Source organism: Gossypium hirsutum, chromosome D02, assembly GCF_007990345.1.
Source record: "Gossypium hirsutum isolate 1008001.06 chromosome D02, Gossypium_hirsutum_v2.1, whole genome shotgun sequence".
NCBI classification, from domain to species: Eukaryota; Viridiplantae; Streptophyta; class Magnoliopsida; order Malvales; family Malvaceae; genus Gossypium; species Gossypium hirsutum.
This window is the reverse complement of record NC_053438.1, coordinates 67,975,905-67,995,829: the sequence shown is the minus strand read 5'-3', so window position 1 is coordinate 67,995,829 and position 19,925 is coordinate 67,975,905. Positions and strand designations below refer to the sequence as shown.

The 19,925-nt window shown below is 36.2% G+C and overlaps 3 protein-coding genes across 4 annotated transcripts; 1 reads left to right on the top strand and 2 right to left on the bottom strand.

Annotated features, from left to right (window-relative positions):
• The first annotated feature begins 2,056 nt into the window (after nt 1-2,056).
• On the top strand, nt 2,057-3,382 carry LOC107940752 (non-specific lipid transfer protein GPI-anchored 31). Its single transcript, XM_016874200.2, has 3 exons — nt 2,057-2,606; nt 2,964-2,990; nt 3,089-3,382. The coding sequence occupies exons 1-3, from the start codon at nt 2,255-2,257 to the stop codon at nt 3,250-3,252; spliced, it is 543 nt and encodes a 180-aa protein (XP_016729689.1). The 5' UTR covers nt 2,057-2,254; the 3' UTR covers nt 3,253-3,382.
• Nucleotides 3,383-3,425: 43 nt separating this feature from the next.
• LOC121203505 (sulfate transporter 1.3) lies at nt 3,426-11,689 on the bottom strand. 2 transcript variants are annotated; one of them, XM_041089092.1, is made up of 11 exons: nt 11,488-11,689; nt 11,238-11,412; nt 11,094-11,159; nt 10,894-11,007; nt 5,136-5,276; nt 4,924-5,050; nt 4,551-4,837; nt 4,281-4,474; nt 4,131-4,216; nt 3,973-4,049; nt 3,426-3,886 (listed from the first exon to the last, which is right to left on the bottom strand). In XM_041089092.1, the coding sequence occupies exons 1-11, from the start codon at nt 11,658-11,660 to the stop codon at nt 3,743-3,745; spliced, it is 1,584 nt and encodes a 527-aa protein (XP_040945026.1). In that variant the 5' UTR covers nt 11,661-11,689; the 3' UTR covers nt 3,426-3,742. The 2 variants fall into 2 exon arrangements, with proteins under 2 accessions (XP_040945026.1, XP_040945027.1); XM_041089093.1 differs by lacking the exon at nt 3,426-3,886 and adding an exon at nt 9,885-9,893 and having other exon boundaries at nt 3,925-4,216; nt 5,136-5,239; nt 10,890-11,007.
• Nucleotides 11,690-14,179: 2,490 nt separating this feature from the next.
• Nucleotides 14,180-15,950, bottom strand: LOC107940736 (protein SODIUM POTASSIUM ROOT DEFECTIVE 3). Its single transcript, XM_016874183.2, has 3 exons — nt 15,408-15,950; nt 15,191-15,266; nt 14,180-14,564 (listed from the first exon to the last, which is right to left on the bottom strand). Exons 1-3 carry the CDS (start codon nt 15,702-15,704, stop codon nt 14,443-14,445), a joined length of 495 nt encoding a protein of 164 aa, XP_016729672.1. The 5' UTR covers nt 15,705-15,950; the 3' UTR covers nt 14,180-14,442.
• Nucleotides 15,951-19,925: the final 3,975 nt, after the last annotated feature.

The window sequence follows — 19,925 nt, the reverse complement described above, 5'->3', positions numbered from 1 at the left end:
AATTTGCTTAAAATTTTACATCGTCTACATGGGAGTTGTCACATCAACATCGTTAAAAATTCACTATTTTAATTAGCATTTCCATTAAAAGAATGTGATTTGAATATTTTTGAAAGGATAATGACTCAATTTAGCTAAAAAAATAAAAAAATGTAATTTATTATATAACTAATATATATGAATGAACATGGCTAGTTATTGTGAATTATAACAAGGCACAGCTCATTGGGCAGGCCTACATCAAACTTTTGGAATTTGGGGCAACCATGCTTAACATATTAAGCAACATATCTATTCAAAGGATAATTAAACGTTGGTAAGGTTATTCCCTTGTTGCCTCATTCCTTTTCAATATCAATTTTATTTTATATTTTTTTTGAAAATATTTCTCTTCAATTAAATAGAAAAAAAAATTCTTACAAATAGCATGACAGGTGAATATGTTTAAATTAATTGATCGAAAATTCATTCTGTTTATTTATGTTAATTTTTATGAAGTATAGATATATTTATACGAACACCTCTAAAGAATTGTATGAAACTGTAATTTCACGTCATTTCTACCCCTTCTTAATAGGAGAATGATATATTTATTTTCCTTTTTCATTGATTTTTAACATTTTTAGTTGGATAGTAAAAGATGAATGATGAAATAGTTTAAATAAATGAAAAGGGAAAATAAAACGAAAATCATGGGTGAAAAAAGGATTTTATATATATATATATATATATAATATCACGATATTTATGGTGAAATTTGCATATAAATAAATTCCAGAATTTCAGTTCTTAATATTTAAGGAAAAAATTGTTTACTTTATTAAAAAATATTTGAAAAATAAAAAAGTCAAATTAATGTTGTTTCTTTTTTTTTTCTTTTACTCCAAAATTGTACGAATCTTGTTTAGGTGAAGGAAAGTAAGAAACCACATTGGCCAAAGTTGTCTAAAATTGTAGTACCAAAAAGTAAATGTAAACGAAAATTGTTGAAAAAGAAAAATGATTTTTGGCTGTGCAAAGGAGTGGTCCAACCATTGCCTTTTTTCCCACTCCTCACTCTCATGGAAATTATAGAATTACAACCATAAAATTTTCAGTTAAAAATCTTTTTAAAAATTATCATAATTTCAATAAAATCAATTTAATTTTAAAATCTAAAATTATACGTATTAAGTTGGATGTAAATAATTTATTTTTAATTAATTATTTTATATAAAAAAAATTTCAATCATTAAATATATATTAATATGGACAATATTTTAAATCAATATAATAGAGATAGAGATATCTGATCGATTCAAAACCTTAATGGTATAATGAATAAAATTAACGATTGAATTGTTAAAAAATCAATAATAAAAAATTAAAAATTATATTAAATTTACACCAACGTAGATGAATTACAATTCATGATATATAAATTTTTATTACATTAAATAGATAAATTATGTAAAATAACAAATAAATGTAATGTTTATTATTTTTTATAAAGGAAAAACAAGTAAAGCATTCTTCAAATGGATAAATCTCAAAATTATAGATGAATTTTGATTTAATGTGCAATTGTATACATGAACTTTAATTTGATACAATTATACACGTGAAACTCTGATTGTGGTTTAAATTTATACTTGAAACTTTAATTTTGATTTAATCATGCATATTAAAGAAATAAATACATAACTTTATTCTTATATTGGATAAATATGATTTTTTATGTATACAATATATAAACATAAAATTATAAATAATTGTGTTAATAATTTACAAGAATTGGATCAAATCGAAATTTCATGTAAAATTGCACAAAATTAAAATTTATTTATATAATTACACATTAAACTATAATTCATGTATAATTTTGATATTTATCCTAAAAATAAAAAATATTATAAAAGTTAAAATATAAACCGATTATTTTTATTAAATTTATCAAATTATTAGATAAATTTAAATCTTTTATTCATAAAATAAAATTTAAATTTTTATTTGCAATCAAAATTCAAAATTCAAAAGTGTTTTTTTTTTTTAATTTTGGGTTTCGATATGGTAAGAAATTTGGATGAAGGGAACCTTGACACCTACACCCTTCTCCTTTTCATTGTACCGATGAGTGTGCCCACATGCCTCTCCTCTAATAAATTCCCCCCACTTCCACCATCCACTTCCCCTCGCCTTTTCTTTTCATTTCTTCCACAAATCCCCCATTTTTCTTCTTCTCCCTAAGACGCTTCGCCCCATAACCCATCTAACAATGGTAGCCTCAAAATTCTGTTTTGCTTTGTCTCTTGCTATTCTTTCAATCTGGGCCGTTGATGCTGCCCAACACCATGCTCTGGCGCCCTCTCCTTCTTCCCCCGTGGACTGCTCCTCTCTGATTCTCAACATGGCGGATTGTTTGTCCTTTGTGTCGAGCGGGAGCAAGACGTCGAAGCCTGAAGGAACCTGTTGTTCTGGCTTGAAAACTGTGTTGAAAGCTGGACCGCAATGCTTGTGTGAGGCTTTTAAGAGCAGTGCTTCTCTGGGTGTCACTTTGAATGTCACCAAGGCCATGACTTTGCCCGCTGCTTGCAAAGTCTCTGCTCCTTCTGCCACTCGGTGTGCATGTGAGTTAAATCGCCTTTTGTTTCCGTAACTTTTTTTTTTGGCTTTACCAACCTGTATTGTGGTTGAAAATGTAATCAATGTTTGTTCAGTATGTTGTTGGGGAAGGGATTCTTCAATTGCATGGGCGTTTTAAAATAGTGAAAAAAAATGTAAAATATTCACCGAAGTTGTCATCTTTTTGGAGAAAATCCCCTGCAAAGATTTTGCTTTTGCTTTTGCTTTTGCATGTGTAAAAAATGGTGAATTTCATACATTAATTCATTAACATGGAAAAACAGTAAAAGAAAAAAGAATAGAAAAGAACAGGATTTTGAGTCTTAGCAGCACTGATGATTCTTTTTTTTTGGTTTTTGCAGTGTCTCTCAGTCCTACTGGTGCACCAGGTATTATTTTCTGATAAATCTGATCCTTGTTCATACCAGAAATATAACTCGGAACCTTTCTGGTGATGACCCTTTTTACTGAACAATTTAACTTGTAGGTATGGCACCGTCAGCAATAGCAGGTGCGCCGGCAGCATTCTCAGGAGGAGCAAATGAGGCAGCACCGGCACCATCTCCCGGCAGCTCAGGCTCTCAAGTTGTTTCTGCTTCAATGGGATCTCTTATCTTAGGCTTCATAATTATGTTAACCTCTATGTACTAAGCTATCCTCTCGTGTTGATTTACTTCCCCTTTTGTATTGATGATGAGGGTGGAGTAGGTGGCATTGATTTTGTGAGCTTTGGACCATCCTTGTGAGCATATTAGATTATATATTAGTCTGATATTTGGAACTCGTATTCTATACTAATATCCCATAATGCATGTCAAATTTTTCTATGCTTAAATTGATGTATGGGAGTTTGTTGATCAAGGGATCAGTCCCCACCATGGAACTGGCCTTTGCTTGCCTGTGCATGTTTTAACATTCGTCAACAAAGGGTATTCTTCCATTACTTAAAAGACTCGCTTTTATAAACTTTTAGGCCAAAAACTAAAGGTAATTGGCATCTCATTTTATTGTCTTAGGTCTGAGTCCTTTATAAAGGGTTTATTGGGCTTAAATAAAAGTTTCTATTAAGCTTTCATGTAAACCCTTTAATATATCCCTCCAAATATTGAATGATAAGAGACATGAACATGAATACATTCATTTAGGGTTCTAATTCCATTTTTGAATAACATGTCCGTACAGCATCTGCCACAGTGAGGAAGATCCTTCCCTCACCTATCAACTCTTGAAACTTTGAAGCATGGAGCTTATCAACCACTACTGGCGCTGGATTTGCTAATACCAGCTGCAATTTTTACAATTCCAGAAAATAAGACCTCAGATTTATTTACCCCACAAACTTTGAGCTTTTTCTTTTAACTGTTGATTTACCTTAATATCCCTCTTTTGAAGAGCTCTGAACAACTCTTCAAGGGCATGAATCCCACTAGTGTCAATGTCAGTTACAGCTGTAACAATGCAATTTCGTAAGAAAAGAAATCTCCCATTGGGCTAACTTGAAAAAGGAAAAAAAATGGAAGACTGCTTACGGCCCATTTCAATAATCAAATACTGAAATCTGGGTTGGGAATTTTCTTTCACATGTTCTTCTTCATCAGCCAGCCATCTCAAAATCCTGCAAGGATTTATACTTAACACATTTAAAATGGAGATCCCAATGTGGAAACGCTGACTGTTACCTTTCTTTTACATAGTTGGAGTTGGAAAAATAAATTGCAGAATCAACTCTAACAATGAGAATCCCTGGCACTTTTGTTGCATCTGGATATTGCTGGATGTTCCTATAAACAGTAGCAGTCCTTGGTACCTTTCCAAGAATTGCTGTCCGAGGTCTTGTAACTTGTAATAGGATCTTTGCAAATGATATCGAAACCTATAGCAACATCCATGTTATTTGGATTCAAGTGTGAGTGTTGAATATAGATATGTGATTGATTCGAATCACTCACTGCAATTACAAGGCCGACCTCAACGGAAGAGAAAACAACACCAAAGAAGGCTCCCATACAAGCAATGAAATCGAATTTATCGATCTTCCATATTAGAGTCACTGCCTCAATGTCTACTAATCCAACCACTGCTGATATGATAATGGAAGCAAGTATTGCATTTGGGGTGTACTTGAACAGCGGTGTGATGAGCGCTAATGTCAACAGCACAACGCAGGCCATCACTATGTTAGAAACAGCTGTTTCACAACCAGACATGTAATTTACTGCTGACCGAGAGAAGGACCCTGCAATGTGCATGCATACATGAAAAAAGAACATTACAATGATTTATATGTATATATATGTGTCGAAAAGTTTGTGTTTTTGTCACCTGTGGCGACATAGCAAGATGTCATTGAACCAACAATGTTCATGGTTCCTAATGCTATCATTTCTTTGTTACCATCCAACTGGTAGTCTTTCATGGAAGCAAATGTTCTTCCAATTGCAACAGCTTCCTAATGAAAGTAAATATAAAAAAATTAAGGCGACTTGAATCGTCTTAATTGAAGCAATGAAATCCGGGGCTGCGTTTTTTCGTACCGTCAATGCTATCATACCCGACACGACACCGATCTTGAAACCTTTGCCAGCATATTGTCCGGAGAAAAATATTTCTTTCACAGATGGTGGATTGATCCCCTTGTTGGGTATGGGTCCCACTATGTGGGAAACCCATATTTTCTGCCATAATGTTTTGTCTTTCTTTGATTTTGTCAAAAGCTAATTTTTTTTATGTGTGGGATGTGGGCAGCCTTTCTATTATTATTGAGTGTCAAATTCTTAATTTAAAAAGAGAGAAAAACAGAGAGTGAGATTGAAGCTCGTTGGAGAAAAAGAGTGAATAGAAAAAAAATCAGTTTTTCAAGCTTGGTGCAGCAGTGATCAACTCCTCGATCGAAGGTTCATCCGTGGTTCGATTGAGCTGATTTTTGGACAGCAGCTAGGTGATAAGGTGTTCTTGACTTTGTACGGTCGGATTTTTCATCCGAGACTTGTAGCGTCGGAAATACCCATTTTTCAGCAGCTACGTTTTTGGTGATGTTCTCTCATTTTTCTCTCTTTTGCTAAAGATTACATATTGTTAGCCTTGTCGGAGTTGAATGCTTGTTGTAGGCTTGATATTGTGATCTTGTAGCCGAACATTTGATGATAGTGGAGCTCTTTATCGGACTCTAAAGTCCCGTGGTTTTTACCCTTAATTTAGAGGGGTTTTCCACGTAAAAATATCGGTGTCTCTATTTATTTTTGTTGTGGTTGCATTAGTTGATTTGTGGTTGATTAAGGTTGCTAGAGAACATATCTTATGCTATTGTGCTTGCCATAATTTTTGACAGGAGTTATAGGGAGAGAAAGAACACCGGTTGTGCTTTCGCTTTGTTTCGGTTGTTCGGTTTCTTCCCAACAAACTGGTATCAGAGCTTGGTTATTGTGTCAGATAATTATGGAAATTAATACGAGCAAGATGATTATGTTGAATGGCACAAATTATCAACTTTGGCGGAATAAAATGAAGGACTTGTTGTTTGTGAAGGCTTTGCATCTTCCGGTCTTTACTACTCAAAAACCCGATTCGAAAAGTGATGAAGAATGAGAATTTGAGCATCAACAAGTGTGTGGCTTTATTCAGCAATTTGTTGAAGAAAATGTTTACAACCACATTGATTAGGAGACACATGTTCGAACATTGTGGGAGAAGCTTGAAAGCTTGTATGCTTCGAGGTCGAGCAATAACAAGTTATTTTTGCTGAAGAAAATGATGGCGCTGAAATATAAAAAAGGAATGTCTATAGCTGACCATGTTAGTGAATTTCAGAGTGTGATGAATCAGTTGCTTGGTATGGGTGTCAAATTTGATGACGAGATTTTAGGACTTTGGTTGCTTGCTACTCTACCAGACTCTTGGGAGACCTTTCGAGTCTCACTCATTAATTCTGCCCCACAGGGTATTATTACTTTGGATTTGGCTAAGAGTGGTGTGTTGAATGAAGAGGTTAGAAGAAGATCTCAGGGTTCTACATCACAGTCCGAGGTGTTGGTTATCGAGAACAGGGGGAGAAACAGAGACAAAGATGGAAAGGGTAGAGATAAAAGCCGAAGCAAGTCAAGATCGAGATACAAGAATCTTGAGTGTCATCATTTTGGTAAGAAAGGTCATATCAAGAAATATTGCTTCAAGTGGAAGAAAGAGAACAAAGGTGGTGGTGATAAACATGATCGGAATGACGATAGAAAATCCGAGCGTGTTGCTACTGTTACTCGTGAAGATCTGTTAGTTATTTGTGATGAGAATTTGGTCAACCTAGCATGCGACGAGACTAGTTGGGTGATTGATACTGGTACATCACTTCATGTCACGTCGAGGAAGGAATTCTTCACATCTTATACTCCTGGTGATTTTGGGGTATTGAAGATGGGTAATGATGCTTTGGTTTCGGTTATTGGTATGGGAGATGTTAGCTTGGTAAGTAACAATGGAACAAAGTTAACTCTCAAGGATGTCAGACATGCACCGGATGTCCGTTTGAATTTGATTTCTGCAGGAAAGCTTGATGATGAGGGATTCTGTAACACCTTCAGTGAAAGGCAGTGGAAGCTGACTAAAGGCTCCTTGGTTGTGGCTCGAGGAAAGAAGAGCTCAAATTTGTACTTGATGCAAGCTTTGACTTCTCGAGAGACGGTGAATGTGACACTGAATGACAGCTCAATTGAGTTGTGGCATAAACGACTCAGTCACATGAGTGAGAAGGGGCTTAGCTGTTTAGCGAAGAAGAATCAACTTTCGGGTTTAAAGAATGCTACACTGAAGAATTGTGCTCATTGTCTAGCAGGAAAGCAGAGAAGAGTTTCATTTAGAAGCCATCCTCCTCATAGGAAATCAGAGTTGCTAGAGTTGGTCCATTCAGATGTTTGTGGTCCGATAAAAGTAAGATCACATGGTGGTGCACTTTACTTTGTGACTTTCATTGATGATTGTTCAAGAAAGCTATGGGTTTACACTTGAAAGTTTAAAAATCAAGTCTTTGAGGTGTTTAAACAGTTTCAAGCATCAGTTGAAAGGGAAACTGGGAAGAAGTTGAAGTGCATTCGTACTGATAATGGTGCGAGTACACAGGGTCGTTTCATGAGTATTGTCTGCGACAGGGAATCAGACATCAGAGAACACCACCAAAGACTCCACAGTTAAATGGGTTAGCTGAAAGAATGAACCGAACATTGATTGAGAGAGTTAGATGTTTGTTGTCAGATGCAAAGTTACCAAGATCATTTTGGGCTGAAGCTTTGAATACAGTGACACATGTGATAAATCTGTCTCCTAGTGTTCATTTGAAAGGTGATGTGCCAGATAGAGTTTGGTTTGGTAAAGACGTGTCATATGATCACCGACGTGTGTTCGGTTGTAAAACATTTGTTCATGTTCCAAAGGATGAAAGATCCAAGTTGGATGCCAAGGCTCGACAATGCATTTTTATTGGTTATGGTCTAGATGGTGAGTTTGGTTATAGACTCTATGATCCAGTTCAGAAGAAACTCGTGAGAAGCAGAGATGTTGTCTTCATTGAGGATCAGACCATTGATGACATTGATAAGACGGAGAAAGTGGATTCACAAGGTAGTGGTGACTTGATCGATGTGAATCCGGTTCCCCTAGACTCTTCACCAGATCCTATCCAGGATGATGTGCATGGTGATGTTAGTGGTGACCATCAGACTATAGGTGACTTTGATACTCCCATGGATGATGTTGTGAATGATCAACAACAAGCACCTATAGCTCCACCAGCAGTTCCACTTCGAAGGTCTTCCAGAGATCGACGATCTTCTGTCAGGTATTCTCCTGATGAATATGTTCTTTTGACTGACGGGAGAGAACCTGAATGTTATGAAGAGGCTATGGAGAGTGAATGCAAAGATCAGTGGGTTGAAGCGATGAAAGACGAACTTCAATCCTTGCATGAGAACCATACTTTTGAATTGGTGAAACTGCCTAAGGGCAAAAGAGCTTTGAATAATCGGTGGGTTTACAGGTTGAAGCAAGAAGAGAAGTCTTCATCTCCACGATACAAAGCTAGATTGGTCGTCAAGGGTTATACTCAGAAAAAAGGGGTTGATTTTGAAGAAATATTTTCTCCGGTTGTGAAGATGTCCTCTATCAGAACTATACTGAGTTTGGTAGCTTGTTATGACCTAGAGGTTGAACAAATGGATGTGAAAACTGCTTTTCTTCATGGTGACGTGGAAGAAGAGCTTTACATGGAGCAGCCAGAGGGTTTTGTTGCACAAGGGAAAGATGACTATGTGTGCAGATTGAAGAAGAGCTTGTATGGTTTGAAGCAAGCTCCAAGGCAATGGTACAAGAAGTTTGAGTCTGTTATGAGGGAGCAAGGCTACAAGAAGACTACTTCTGATCATTGCGTGTTTGTTAAGAGATTCTCTGGTGATGATTTTATTATTCTTTTGCTCTATGTTGATGATATGCTTATTGTTGGTCAGAATGCTTCTAGAATTGAGAAGTTGAAACAAGAGTTGAGTAAATCCTTTGCAATGAAGGATTTGGGGCCAGCAAAGCAAATTCTTGGCATAAGACTGACACGTGATAGAAAGGCCAAGAAATTATGGTTATCACAAGAGAGGTACATTGAGAAAGTACTTCAAAGGTTTAGTATGGACAAAGCTAAAGCGGTGAATACTCCCTTTGCTATGCACTTTAGATTGAGTGTTAAGCATAGTCCTTCCACAGAAAAGGAGAAGGAAGAGATGCAGAAAATTCGTTACTCTTCAGCCGTGGGTAGTTTGATGTACGCAATGGTTTGCACGAGACCAGACTTGGCTTATGTCGTTGGTACAGTTAGTCGGTTTCTTTCTAATCCAGGCAGAGAGCATTGGAATGCAGTGAAGTGGATTATGAGATATCTTCGTGGCACTTCCAACATGAAACTTTGTTTCGGCAATGAGAAACCTGTTCTTGTTGGGTATACAGATTCAGACATGGCCGGAGACATTGACTCGAGGAGATCTACTTCAGGTTACTTAATCACTTATGCAGGGGGAGCTGTGGCATGGCAATCGAGACTGCAAAAGTGTGTTGCATTGTCCACCACCGAATCAGAGTTCATTGCAGCAACCGAAGCGTGTAAGGAGATGCTTTGGATGAAGAAGTTTGTGCATGAGCTTGGTTTTACTCAGGAGAAGTATGTCCTGTACTGTGATAGCCAGAGTGCTATTCATCTTGGTAAGAACTCAACTTTTCATGCTAGATCTAAGCATATTGATGTGAGGTACCATTGGATACGAGATGTTCTTGAAGCTAAGCTGTTAGAGCTTGAGAAGATACACACTAATGATAATGGTGCTGATATGTTGACGAAGGCCTTACCAAGAGGAAAGTTTGAAGCATGTTGTTTGACCTCCGGCATGGAGGCATTCCCCACATAGTTGGAGGGGGAGATTTGTTGGGTATGGGTCCCACTATGTGGGAGACCCATATTTTCTGCCATAATGTTTTGTCTTTCTTTGATTTTGTCAAAAGCCAATTTTTTTTATGTGTGGGATGTGGGCAGCCTTTCTATTATTATTGAGTGTCAAATTCTCAATTTAAAAAGAGAGAAAAACAGAGAGTGAGATTGAAGCTCGTTGGAGAAAAAGAGAGAATAGAAAAAAAATCAGTTTTTCAAGCTTGGTGCAGCAGTGATCAACTCCTCGATCGAAGGTCCATCCGTGGTTCGATTGAGCTGATTTTTGGACAGCAGCTAGGTGATAAGGTGTTCTTGACTTTGTACGGTCGGATTTTTCATCCGAGACTTGTAGCGTCGGAAATACCCATTTTTCAGCAGCTACGTTTTTGGTGATGTTCTCTCATTTTTCTCTCTTTTGCTAAAGATTACATATTGTTAGCCTTGTCGGAGTTGAATGCTTGTTGTAGGCTTGATATTGTGATCTTGTAGCCGAACATTTGATGATAGTGGAGCTCTTTATCGACTCTAAAGTCCCGTGGTTTTTACCCTTAATTTAGAGGGGTTTTCCACGTAAAAATATCGGTGTCTCTATTTATTTTTGTTGTGGTTGCATTAGTTGATTTGTGGTTGATTAAGGTTGCTAGAGAACATATCTTGTGCTATTGTGCTTGCCATAATTTTTGACAGGAGTTATAGGGAGAGAAAGAACACCGGTTGTGCTTTCGCTTTGTTTCGGTTGTTCGGTTTCTTCCCGACACCCCTTTCTGATATTTTTCACCTATAGAAACCACAAAAAAACCATAGGAATCTTCATTGCTTTGTAAAAAAGATAACGGTATACGTACGATCTCAACCCCATGCTTGTCGGCTCGTGTGGCATACACTGAAACGGTGGAGATGATAACAAAGGTCAATGGAGCAATGGCTGGCACCCAAAAGAATTTCTTTTGTTTTTTCCCCTGTTTCCATTGTTATATGATCATTATATTAGATGAATAATTAATAATGTTCTTCATAGATGATGAAGAAAAGGATTTGATCTTACAATGTATTTTGTAACCGAGAGGAAGATCAAAAAGGAGATTCCTATTAGAATAGTGTTCCAATTCCACTATAGAATCAGAGTTAAACATTAGGATTATTAGCAAAATAAAAACATGACTAACCACAGAAATAGTAAATTACTTACACCATGACGTGCTGAACTAAATACTGAACTCATGACAGAGACAATATCAGTGTCCTTTGTAAATTTTTTTATTCCAAGTAGACCTTTAAGTTGTTGAAGTGCAATGGTGACTGCAGCACCCCCCATAAACCCAACTATGGCGGCATGAGATAGGAAGTCTATCAAGAATCCCAACCTATAACCAATCATACCAACCATTAAGCATGATATACGTAACCCAAAAAATATGTGCTCATATATATATATATACCTCAAAAATCTGAGTATGAACTGAGTGAGGCCAGCAAAGAAAGTAGCCGTGAATGCAAGGTGCCGGTAACCGACCGGATTAGTAGACGAGTCGATTTCATCCTGCAGGAGACTACCAAGCAAAAGAGACACCACTGCCACGGGTCCGATAGCGATATCCCGTGAGCTTCCCATGAATGCATATATCAGAGGTGGAACAAAGCTACTATCTGTCATGGAATTGAAATCAAGTTCCTTGATCAGTAACTAAATGATTAATTGATTGGTTCCTAGCTTAGTAACTTGTAAGAAACATACATAGTCCATATTGGGGTTCCAAATTGGCAAGCTTAGCATATCCAATGTCCTGTTTTGAATAAAAAAAGTTGTATAAAAGAGAAAATTTTCTACTACATTAGTTTATGGGTAAACTACATTATTAGTCACTAAAATATGGGCAACTTTTCGTTTTGATCACTTAACTAAAAATGTTACAATTTTGTCACTGAACTATTTAAAAGTTTTTATTTAAGTCATTGAATTATTCAAAAAAGTTTTTATTTAAGTCGTTAGACTGTTAAGTCTTTTTTTAAAAAGAAGTTCCGCTAGCAAGTGTCAATTTGAGGGTCAGTACGGTGGATCAGTACCCTTCGATGAGTAGAAGAACATACCTTAAATCCAAATCGATCTAACAGTCAATGTCAAAGATTGGAGAAAAAAATTGTTTGAATTCTGGTTCATAGATTTATAATATCTAAAGTTGTTTCATGAAAAAAAAACTTAATTGTAGAAGAGAAAAAAGAAGAGCTTTCGATTGGAGCAAGCAGTAGAAAGTCATATAACATCGATTTTAACAACCCAATAATTTAAATGAAAACTTTTGAATAGTTTAGTGGCCAAATTATAACTTTTTTAGTTAAGTAACCAAAACGAAAATTTACACATAATTTAGTGACTAATAGTATAGTTTACCCTTAATTTATTTCACAGATTGGGGGATACCTGTGGAATGCAAAGACTTGCAATAGTAAGTCCAGCAATCAAGTCGCCTTTGAATTTAGAAAGATTATAGTGTTTTCCCCATTCTAATATAGGAAATATTGCTTGAAGGCCCAGAATAAACTTTTTGAGCTCGGTTGATCCTTGAAATGTCGCAAAGGATCATCTGCAAATAAAGTTTCCTTCACAGCTGCTGCAATTTCTTTTAACAGGTTTTGCTTCGGAGGCACTCCCACTTCGTGAACATACGGCGAACTCCGAGGCGACGACGAACTCTGACACGACGACGAACTACTAATCGTTTCCACACCCTTGGAGCCATGCTCATCACTCACATTCTTAGCCATGCTCATGTATATTTTTCTAGATTTAGTAATTGAACAGTTCTTATAAAAAGATGTCTAGATTCATCACACTTGCATAGTTTTTATGTGGAATCTAAGCCACTGGAAACAAAAGGGGGAAAAAACCAAAATATTTTCTATTTAAGAAAGACAACAGTTGAGATGTGAACATAGCATGAAATGTTGGGTAAATTCATTACCAAGTCAAAAGAAAATGTAGAAAAATATTGCGTTTTCTTCGTATATTCGAGATTTAATGCCTTCTTAATTTAGTCATTATATATACCATATATATCCTAGGTTGAATACATTGATCTCGAAATTAATTTATAACAACAAAATGGGAAGTTGACTACGAAATTGGGCTAGTATGCTTTTTTTTCCCCTTCCATTTATCACCTCTTTAATGTGTGTCGCTTTTTCTTGGTTAAATGCTGCTATTAGTCCCTATACTTTGCAAAAGCTATGGATTTAATCCCTGTACTTTTCAAATTTTAGAATTTCAGTCATCATTAAGTTTTGTTTTTTTTTCCAAAATCTGATGCGCAAAGCATATTAATGGCATGTCAATTTTTTATTTCCATAAATTACTAACTAAAAATTCAGTTAATGGATTAACGACTATTATTTGCGTCAAGACTGAAATTTGAATATTTGTGACTTAGAATGATTCAATTGAAAAATATAGACTAAATATATAATTGTATGTATAGTAAAAGATTAGTAATTGAATTTAAACAAACAAATTTGACAACTACTATTTGGGTTAGGATTAAAATTTCAAAATTCGAAAAATATAAGAACTAAAATTGATCAATTCAAAAAAGTACAGGAACTAAAATTGGTCAAATTAAAATCCAATCATACTACAAATACTGATAGTAAAATTTAACCTTTTATTATTATAATTTATAATCACTCAATTTAGTTAAATGACCCTGATTTAGATTTTAGGAAAAATAGTTAATTTAGCTTAATTTTTTATCATTTTTCACTTTGGTGTCTAAATATAGCATTTTAACTAAAATTTAAAAGTTAAGGGTAAAATAAATTTTAAAAAAATTAAAATTAAAATTAAAATCAAAATCAAAAATAAATTTATTATTATTACTAAATTTTATATTTGCATTTAAGTAAATACGATGTGTAGCGCATGATATGGATATATTGTTGCTTTAAAAACCACGATAACAAGAGCTTCTATATTTGTATTTAATACACTAAAATAAATAATCATATTAAAATATATCATCAATAAATTAATTAAAAATTAAAAATTATTAAAAATAAATATAATTATTATTTTAACATGTTACATCAAAAATATAAATCTAATTTTTTATTTGATAGGCTAGATAGTGAAGAATTAGATTAGGTAACTTCAATTATTATTTAAAATAAATAAATACAGATAATTTTCATGATATCAAGTTGAATAATATAATACTTCGCCCATAATAATAAAATTCAGTGTCAAGCCATGCATGGGAACGTCGACATCCCTATACCTATCATCACTTCACAATTTTCACATATTCCAAAGCCCACACCTACTTACCCCTCGTTTTTATTACCACACACTAATATTAAAATGAATTTTGCTTTGTTTTCCATTTTCGTCCCAAAGAGGCATTTTAACAAGGCCAGAACTCAGCCTTTTTCACCTTTGAAATGCTCTCCAATACACCCACCGGCGATACGTGCCCCATCACCGTCACCCTTTTGGTTTCAATGTCTATACTGAATGATGTAACCCCTGCTTTTCCAATCCACAAAAGAAAAAAGAAACAAATCACGAAACGAAATTTCCTCGTATTTATTGTTTTAGCAAAGGTAGCTGAATCGATGCTTGTTGACCAATATCATGGGAGCTTTATGTACTGTTGGTTTAATCCATGTGAAAACAATTGCTAGTTAACTATATGTTTTTTTTTTTTTTTTACAACTGGTTGGCTGGCTCAGCTTTTGAGCTTGAAGGTAACATTCAATGCCCTCTTGGTGGTTGGTGCTACATGCAACTTGTAAAACAAGTTGAAAATGATATGACGAAAAGATAATAAGGTCTGTCCTTGACTCTTTTATACGAAATAAGTGGTGGGCCAATGCAGATTCATTTCTTCATAAATAACCTCACCTCCAAATTGGGTGAAGAAAATAAAGAAAAAAAGCATCACAAGGTATGTTATGGTTAACTTTTAAGCTATCTTATACTTAAATGAAACGCTATGGTTTAACTGAAAATAGGTCATATATATTAGGTGGAGATACCAATGCTTCATGTTATGATCTTAACGTTGTGTGATAAAAAAAAGGTTTAACTGAAATTACATGATGAATTTTTAAGTAGAGCATGCATCGATTCGCCTATATATGTGTATATACCTTCCATTTTGGATAAATGTTTCTTCACTTTACCAGCACAACCTTGACAATGAATGGCGACCCGCATGACAACCACCTGCCATAAAAAAGGGTTATACAGCCATTTACAGGATCTGTTTGTTAAACATCGGTTCTTTTGAAGATGATGTATACGTATGTGTCTATGTTTTATTGAAGTAAATATTATTGGCATAATCGAATACATGATGATGACCACCTGGAAAACATGCTCCGATGAAGCTAGTTGAACTGGTTTCTCAAGGGTCTTCTTCGGCTTCTGTTGTTGATTTTGTTCCCTTCTTACAAAAGTGGTGACAATTGGCCTCTTGTCAGCTCCAACAAGCCTAGAATACCTAGCATTGTTGATTACTCTTTTATCATCATCATCATCACCTACACGGAGTCTGTCGGCCCTTCTCGGTATCACAACGGAGCGAGGATCGGCCGCCATGCACGCAGTGTTTACTACCGTGGATTGGCACATGAAGCCTCTCATCATCTTCCCATTCTTCATCTTTGAAACAATGAGAGGAGTAGGGAGGAAAGGAAAGAATTTTCAACATAAACAGCTAAGGGGAGAGAGCTATTTTACATATGGAAATCAAAAGTAGGCTCTGATTTAATGAGTAAAAAAATGTGAGGAAGTGTAGATAAAAATAGAAAAGGAAATATGCATGCATATACGCACATTTATGACTTTAGCTAACGGGTTCTTGGGGCAGTGATAGTATTATTCTTATCCGCTCTTCATATTTACGATGAATACACATTTAAATATAAAAGTATATATATCGTAGGATCAATTATTGTGCGGTGGAGTTTGAGAATGTTGAATTATACCCACTCTATTATTAATTATATCCTTTCTTTTGTTGAAAATTTTATAAAAAAACACAGAAAAAAAGTGTTTTAAATGATGGAGATACAACACTTTAAAAAAGCTTTTAAAAGAAATGGTAACATACTTATGTTGAGAGATCGATGGACTGTACTCAAAAACATCTCTAAAAGTTGTCCGTGGATGACTGTATGTATATTAATGAAATCAAAATTTATGTTTGTAAAAGATTTTGGAGTTGAAACCTTCAATATTAAGAATTGTAGCAGGTGGTAAAGTACATTGGTTGCAATGCAGGGTTAAATCTTAAATGGGTTAAGTCAAAAGGGCAAAATGTTGAGCAATAAATGAAGAATGATATAGCGAATTATGGTGGAGAAGGAGAGAGGAATAAAGAAGGAAATATTCAGTTAAAAGAGGCAGAACAATAAATGAAGGGCAAAATACTAATAAAAGCCTATATTTTTAAAAAATTATTGAAATGGGCCTAATAAAAAATTAATTATCGGAATGGCTCAATTCCTCGAAAGCGTGTCCACGTCAGCGCGATGTCAGGGGACGTGGTAGGAAAACGCTTCCTCAAGGAAGCGCTTTGCCTACGTGGCAACAAAGCGCGCCCTCAAGGACGCGTTTTCCTGCCACGTAAGCGCTCCCCTGGGGACGCGTTTTGGCCACGCGTGAACAGTAGCAACGACTAATTTTTTGACCGTTGAAACGGTAAAAAAAACTATAAAACCCCCCACCCTTTCATTTTTTTTCACAAATAAATCCTTTCTCTAATTTGCTCTCAATTTCCTCTCAATTTGCTCTCAATTTCCTCTCAAATTTCTCTCAAATCCCTATTTAAAAGAGTTTTAATTTTTTAATTATTTCAAAAAAAATTATTTTTTTTTGAATTTTTTTTAAATCATAAAAATTTGTACGAAATTAGCAATAGCCGGAGAATTGATTCGTCTTGATGACAAGCACATATCCGTCGAACAAATGAAAATGGTAATGTTAAATTTAATTTTTAAATATTATTTAAGATTTTTTTATTTATGAAATTTTAAATAATTATTAATTTATTATTTGTTATAAAAGTCTATAGATCGGATATTGCAATGCTATATCCGTAATATGAATGGTCCTCCATCACCGTTGGTAGAGAATTACCTGCGAGAAGCGGGTTTTTGGCACGTGGCGATGGTAGGCCGAGGATGCAAGTTAGACCCGAAACTTATCAATGCGTTGATTGAGAGGTGAAGACCCGAGACACACACATTCCATCTTCCATGTGGAGAGTGCACTATCACTTTTGAAAATGTGAATCTGCAATTGGGATTGCCGGTGGACGAGTACCCAGTCACCGGGTCTGTTCAATCTGGTGATTGGGTAACCATATGCTACGAGCTTTTGGGCGCTATTCCGGAGAATATTAACGGAGGTCGGATCGAGATAGGCTGGTTACGAGACATATTCCCGGATCCGGATGATGATTCAACCGAACTAGAAAGAATTCGATATGCTCGGGCATACATTCTTCAGATAATTGGAGGTTATCCGATGCCGGACTTGTCACGGAACCTCGTACATCTAATATGACTACTGAAACTCGTTGATTTTAGAGTAACCGGTGAATTGAGTTGGGGGTCGACCGTGTTGGCAACACTGTACCGGGAGATGTGCGGGGCGACGTGACCCAATAAAGCGAAAATTGAAGGTTGTCTGTCACTACTACAGTCATGGGCACGATTTCACTTTCTATTTTTACGTCCTCGAGTGGACCACCCATATACATTCCCACTCATAACGAGGTAAATTTTATCTACCGATTTTACAATTATTACGTAGATTTAAAATATAATAGTATGCTAAAAATTTAATTAATTAGGTGGAACCATCTTGCAAGTTATGCTGGATTACGTAGCTGTCTTGAAGATATACGGCTTCAATTAGACCAAAAGTCGGAAGCACAAGTAAGTATTAAATAAAATTGATGTTTCAATCATGAGCTAGTCGATTGGTATTCAGTATTTAGTATTATGTATTATGTATATAACTAATATTTCCATTATGTTCATATAGTTTGAATGGACACCATACGAGGATCCGGCAATTCGGGCAGTAATTCCAAATGAGTACTTGCAAAATCCAAACGCTTGGCACGTGAAAGTCGCGTTGGTCAACTATGCGACCGTAGAGATACACCCGTCAGATAGAGTATTACGGTAATTTGAATTCTGACAACCGATCCCTGTGGCACCTAAGGTGTTGGATAATCATCACAAAATTGACCTTCGGTAATTGCATACGGATTGGCCGAGATTCTGGTCACACTACATCCAAATGTGGGAAAATCGGTATGATTATATACCTACTCGAGAATCGATCATCGTTCCTGAGTTAGCGTGCGTGCCGAAATATATGCCATGGTTTAGGATCCATGGCAAGTCGTATTAACTGTTGGCAGAGGAGAGGCAACGACAATTACGTGTCCAAAGGGAACGATGTGGCCCTTTAAATCCAAGACGAAGGGACGACGACGCAAGCCCATCAATGAGGCCTAGACAATCGCCCGACCCATCATCAGCGGTCATTTAATCACCAGGCCCAGCGAGAGCACCGACACAGTCACCCGACCCAGCAGTTCAATCGATGATACCCACGGCACAGCCTTTTCAGATGATGCCAGGTGCGTATCCTAGCTCTTTTATGTATCCTAACCCTTATATGTTTCCTTTGTCTAGTCCTATAGCAGGTTAGAGTCAATGGCCCGGTTCATCTCCATTTTCCATTACGCCGAGTGGACCGCCGATGTATATGCCAGCGTCGCACGAGGGATCGCAAAAGGGTCCGTCGGGGAGCTCTTTTTTTTACCAATCGCCATCACCATCACCGTATGGGTTTCAAACAGCTTCGCCGTTGGTCATGCAAACACTTCTACAGTCACTATTCTATCAAGGTGGCTCATCGTCCCAACACCAACAACAAGATACCCTACTGGAAGAACTAGGATCCTCGCCGGAGCAACCATAACCCCCGCCGAAAGTTGGACGAATAAGGAATCCAGCGCGTAACCGTCGACGACCGCCATCTGGCACTGAATCCGGCGGGCACGGAGATTGATTTTTATTTTAATATATTTGTACAAATATTTTGAATAATTTGATATTATTTGATGTAATAAAATAGAAATTCTTCTATATTATTTCATGTAATAAAATAGAAATGTACTTTTTACATTTTTAATATAATAGAAATTCTTTTAAATAAGGTAATATGTAGAATAAAGTAATTTTAATTTACTTTAATATTTTTAATATAATCAAAATTCTTTACAATAACGTTCAACTATTGCGATTTGGGCATGATCGGCTTGTATGGCTTGAGTTCCTACACCATCCGCACAACTTATGTTGACTGGCTGTTTCTCGGATATCCATATTGTTACGTATTTTAGTCGAGCAAGGCCGACCCTTTGGCTTGCAACGTAAATCTCTATCCAGTAACAACTTAAAGGGAGCAAACGATATAGACGACCACTTACGTTCATCTGGGACTGGTGAGAATATGTGTTTCTAGACGTTGTACATGTTTTCTAATTTGTAGACTTCATCGACATAGCTCATCGGATCCAAACTGAGATTCTGATAAGCTGCAATTACATGAGCGCATGGATAACGAAGTGTGTCAAACATCCTACAGTCGCAAGTCCTATTTCGCAAGTGTACTCGATATTGCCCGCCAATAACACCTTGGTGTAGTCTGTCAAACTCTGTCACGCGAAACCATAAGTTGTCTCGGTCGTGACAGACTGTGTGCATGGGGTTCATCCGCGCCTTTGCCTTGTTAGTTTCTTACACTACCTTACTGCACCATACATAGCCTCCTTGCATCTGGCCAACATAACTCCCT

Excerpts from the sequence above, each read along its gene's own strand:
- LOC107940736 (XM_016874183.2), bottom strand. The coding sequence starts at position 15,704 with ATGAAGAATGGGAAGATGATGAGAGGCTTCATGTGCCAATCCACGGTA. Across the intron at positions 15,267-15,407 it reads CATCGGAGCATGTTTTCCAG|GTGGTTGTCATGCGGGTCGC; the intron begins GTGGTCATCATC and ends TTTTTATGGCAG. Across the intron at positions 14,565-15,190 it reads ACATTTATCCAAAATGGAAG|GGGTTACATCATTCAGTATA; the intron begins GTATATACACAT and ends TTGGAAAAGCAG.
- LOC107940752 (XM_016874200.2), top strand. The coding sequence starts at position 2,255 with ATGGTAGCCTCAAAATTCTGTTTTGCTTTGTCTCTTGCTATTCTTTCA. Across the intron at positions 2,607-2,963 it reads TTCTGCCACTCGGTGTGCAT|TGTCTCTCAGTCCTACTGGT; the intron begins GTGAGTTAAATC and ends TGGTTTTTGCAG. Across the intron at positions 2,991-3,088 it reads CAGTCCTACTGGTGCACCAG|GTATGGCACCGTCAGCAATA; the intron begins GTATTATTTTCT and ends TTTAACTTGTAG.
- LOC121203505 (XM_041089092.1), bottom strand. The coding sequence starts at position 11,660 with ATGGGAAGCTCACGGGATATCGCTATCGGACCCGTGGCAGTGGTGTCT. Across the intron at positions 4,475-4,550 it reads AGGTCGGCCTTGTAATTGCA|GTTTCGATATCATTTGCAAA; the intron begins GTGAGTGATTCG and ends ATGTTGCTATAG. Across the intron at positions 4,217-4,280 it reads TCCAACTATGTAAAAGAAAG|GATTTTGAGATGGCTGGCTG; the intron begins GTAACAGTCAGC and ends AAATCCTTGCAG.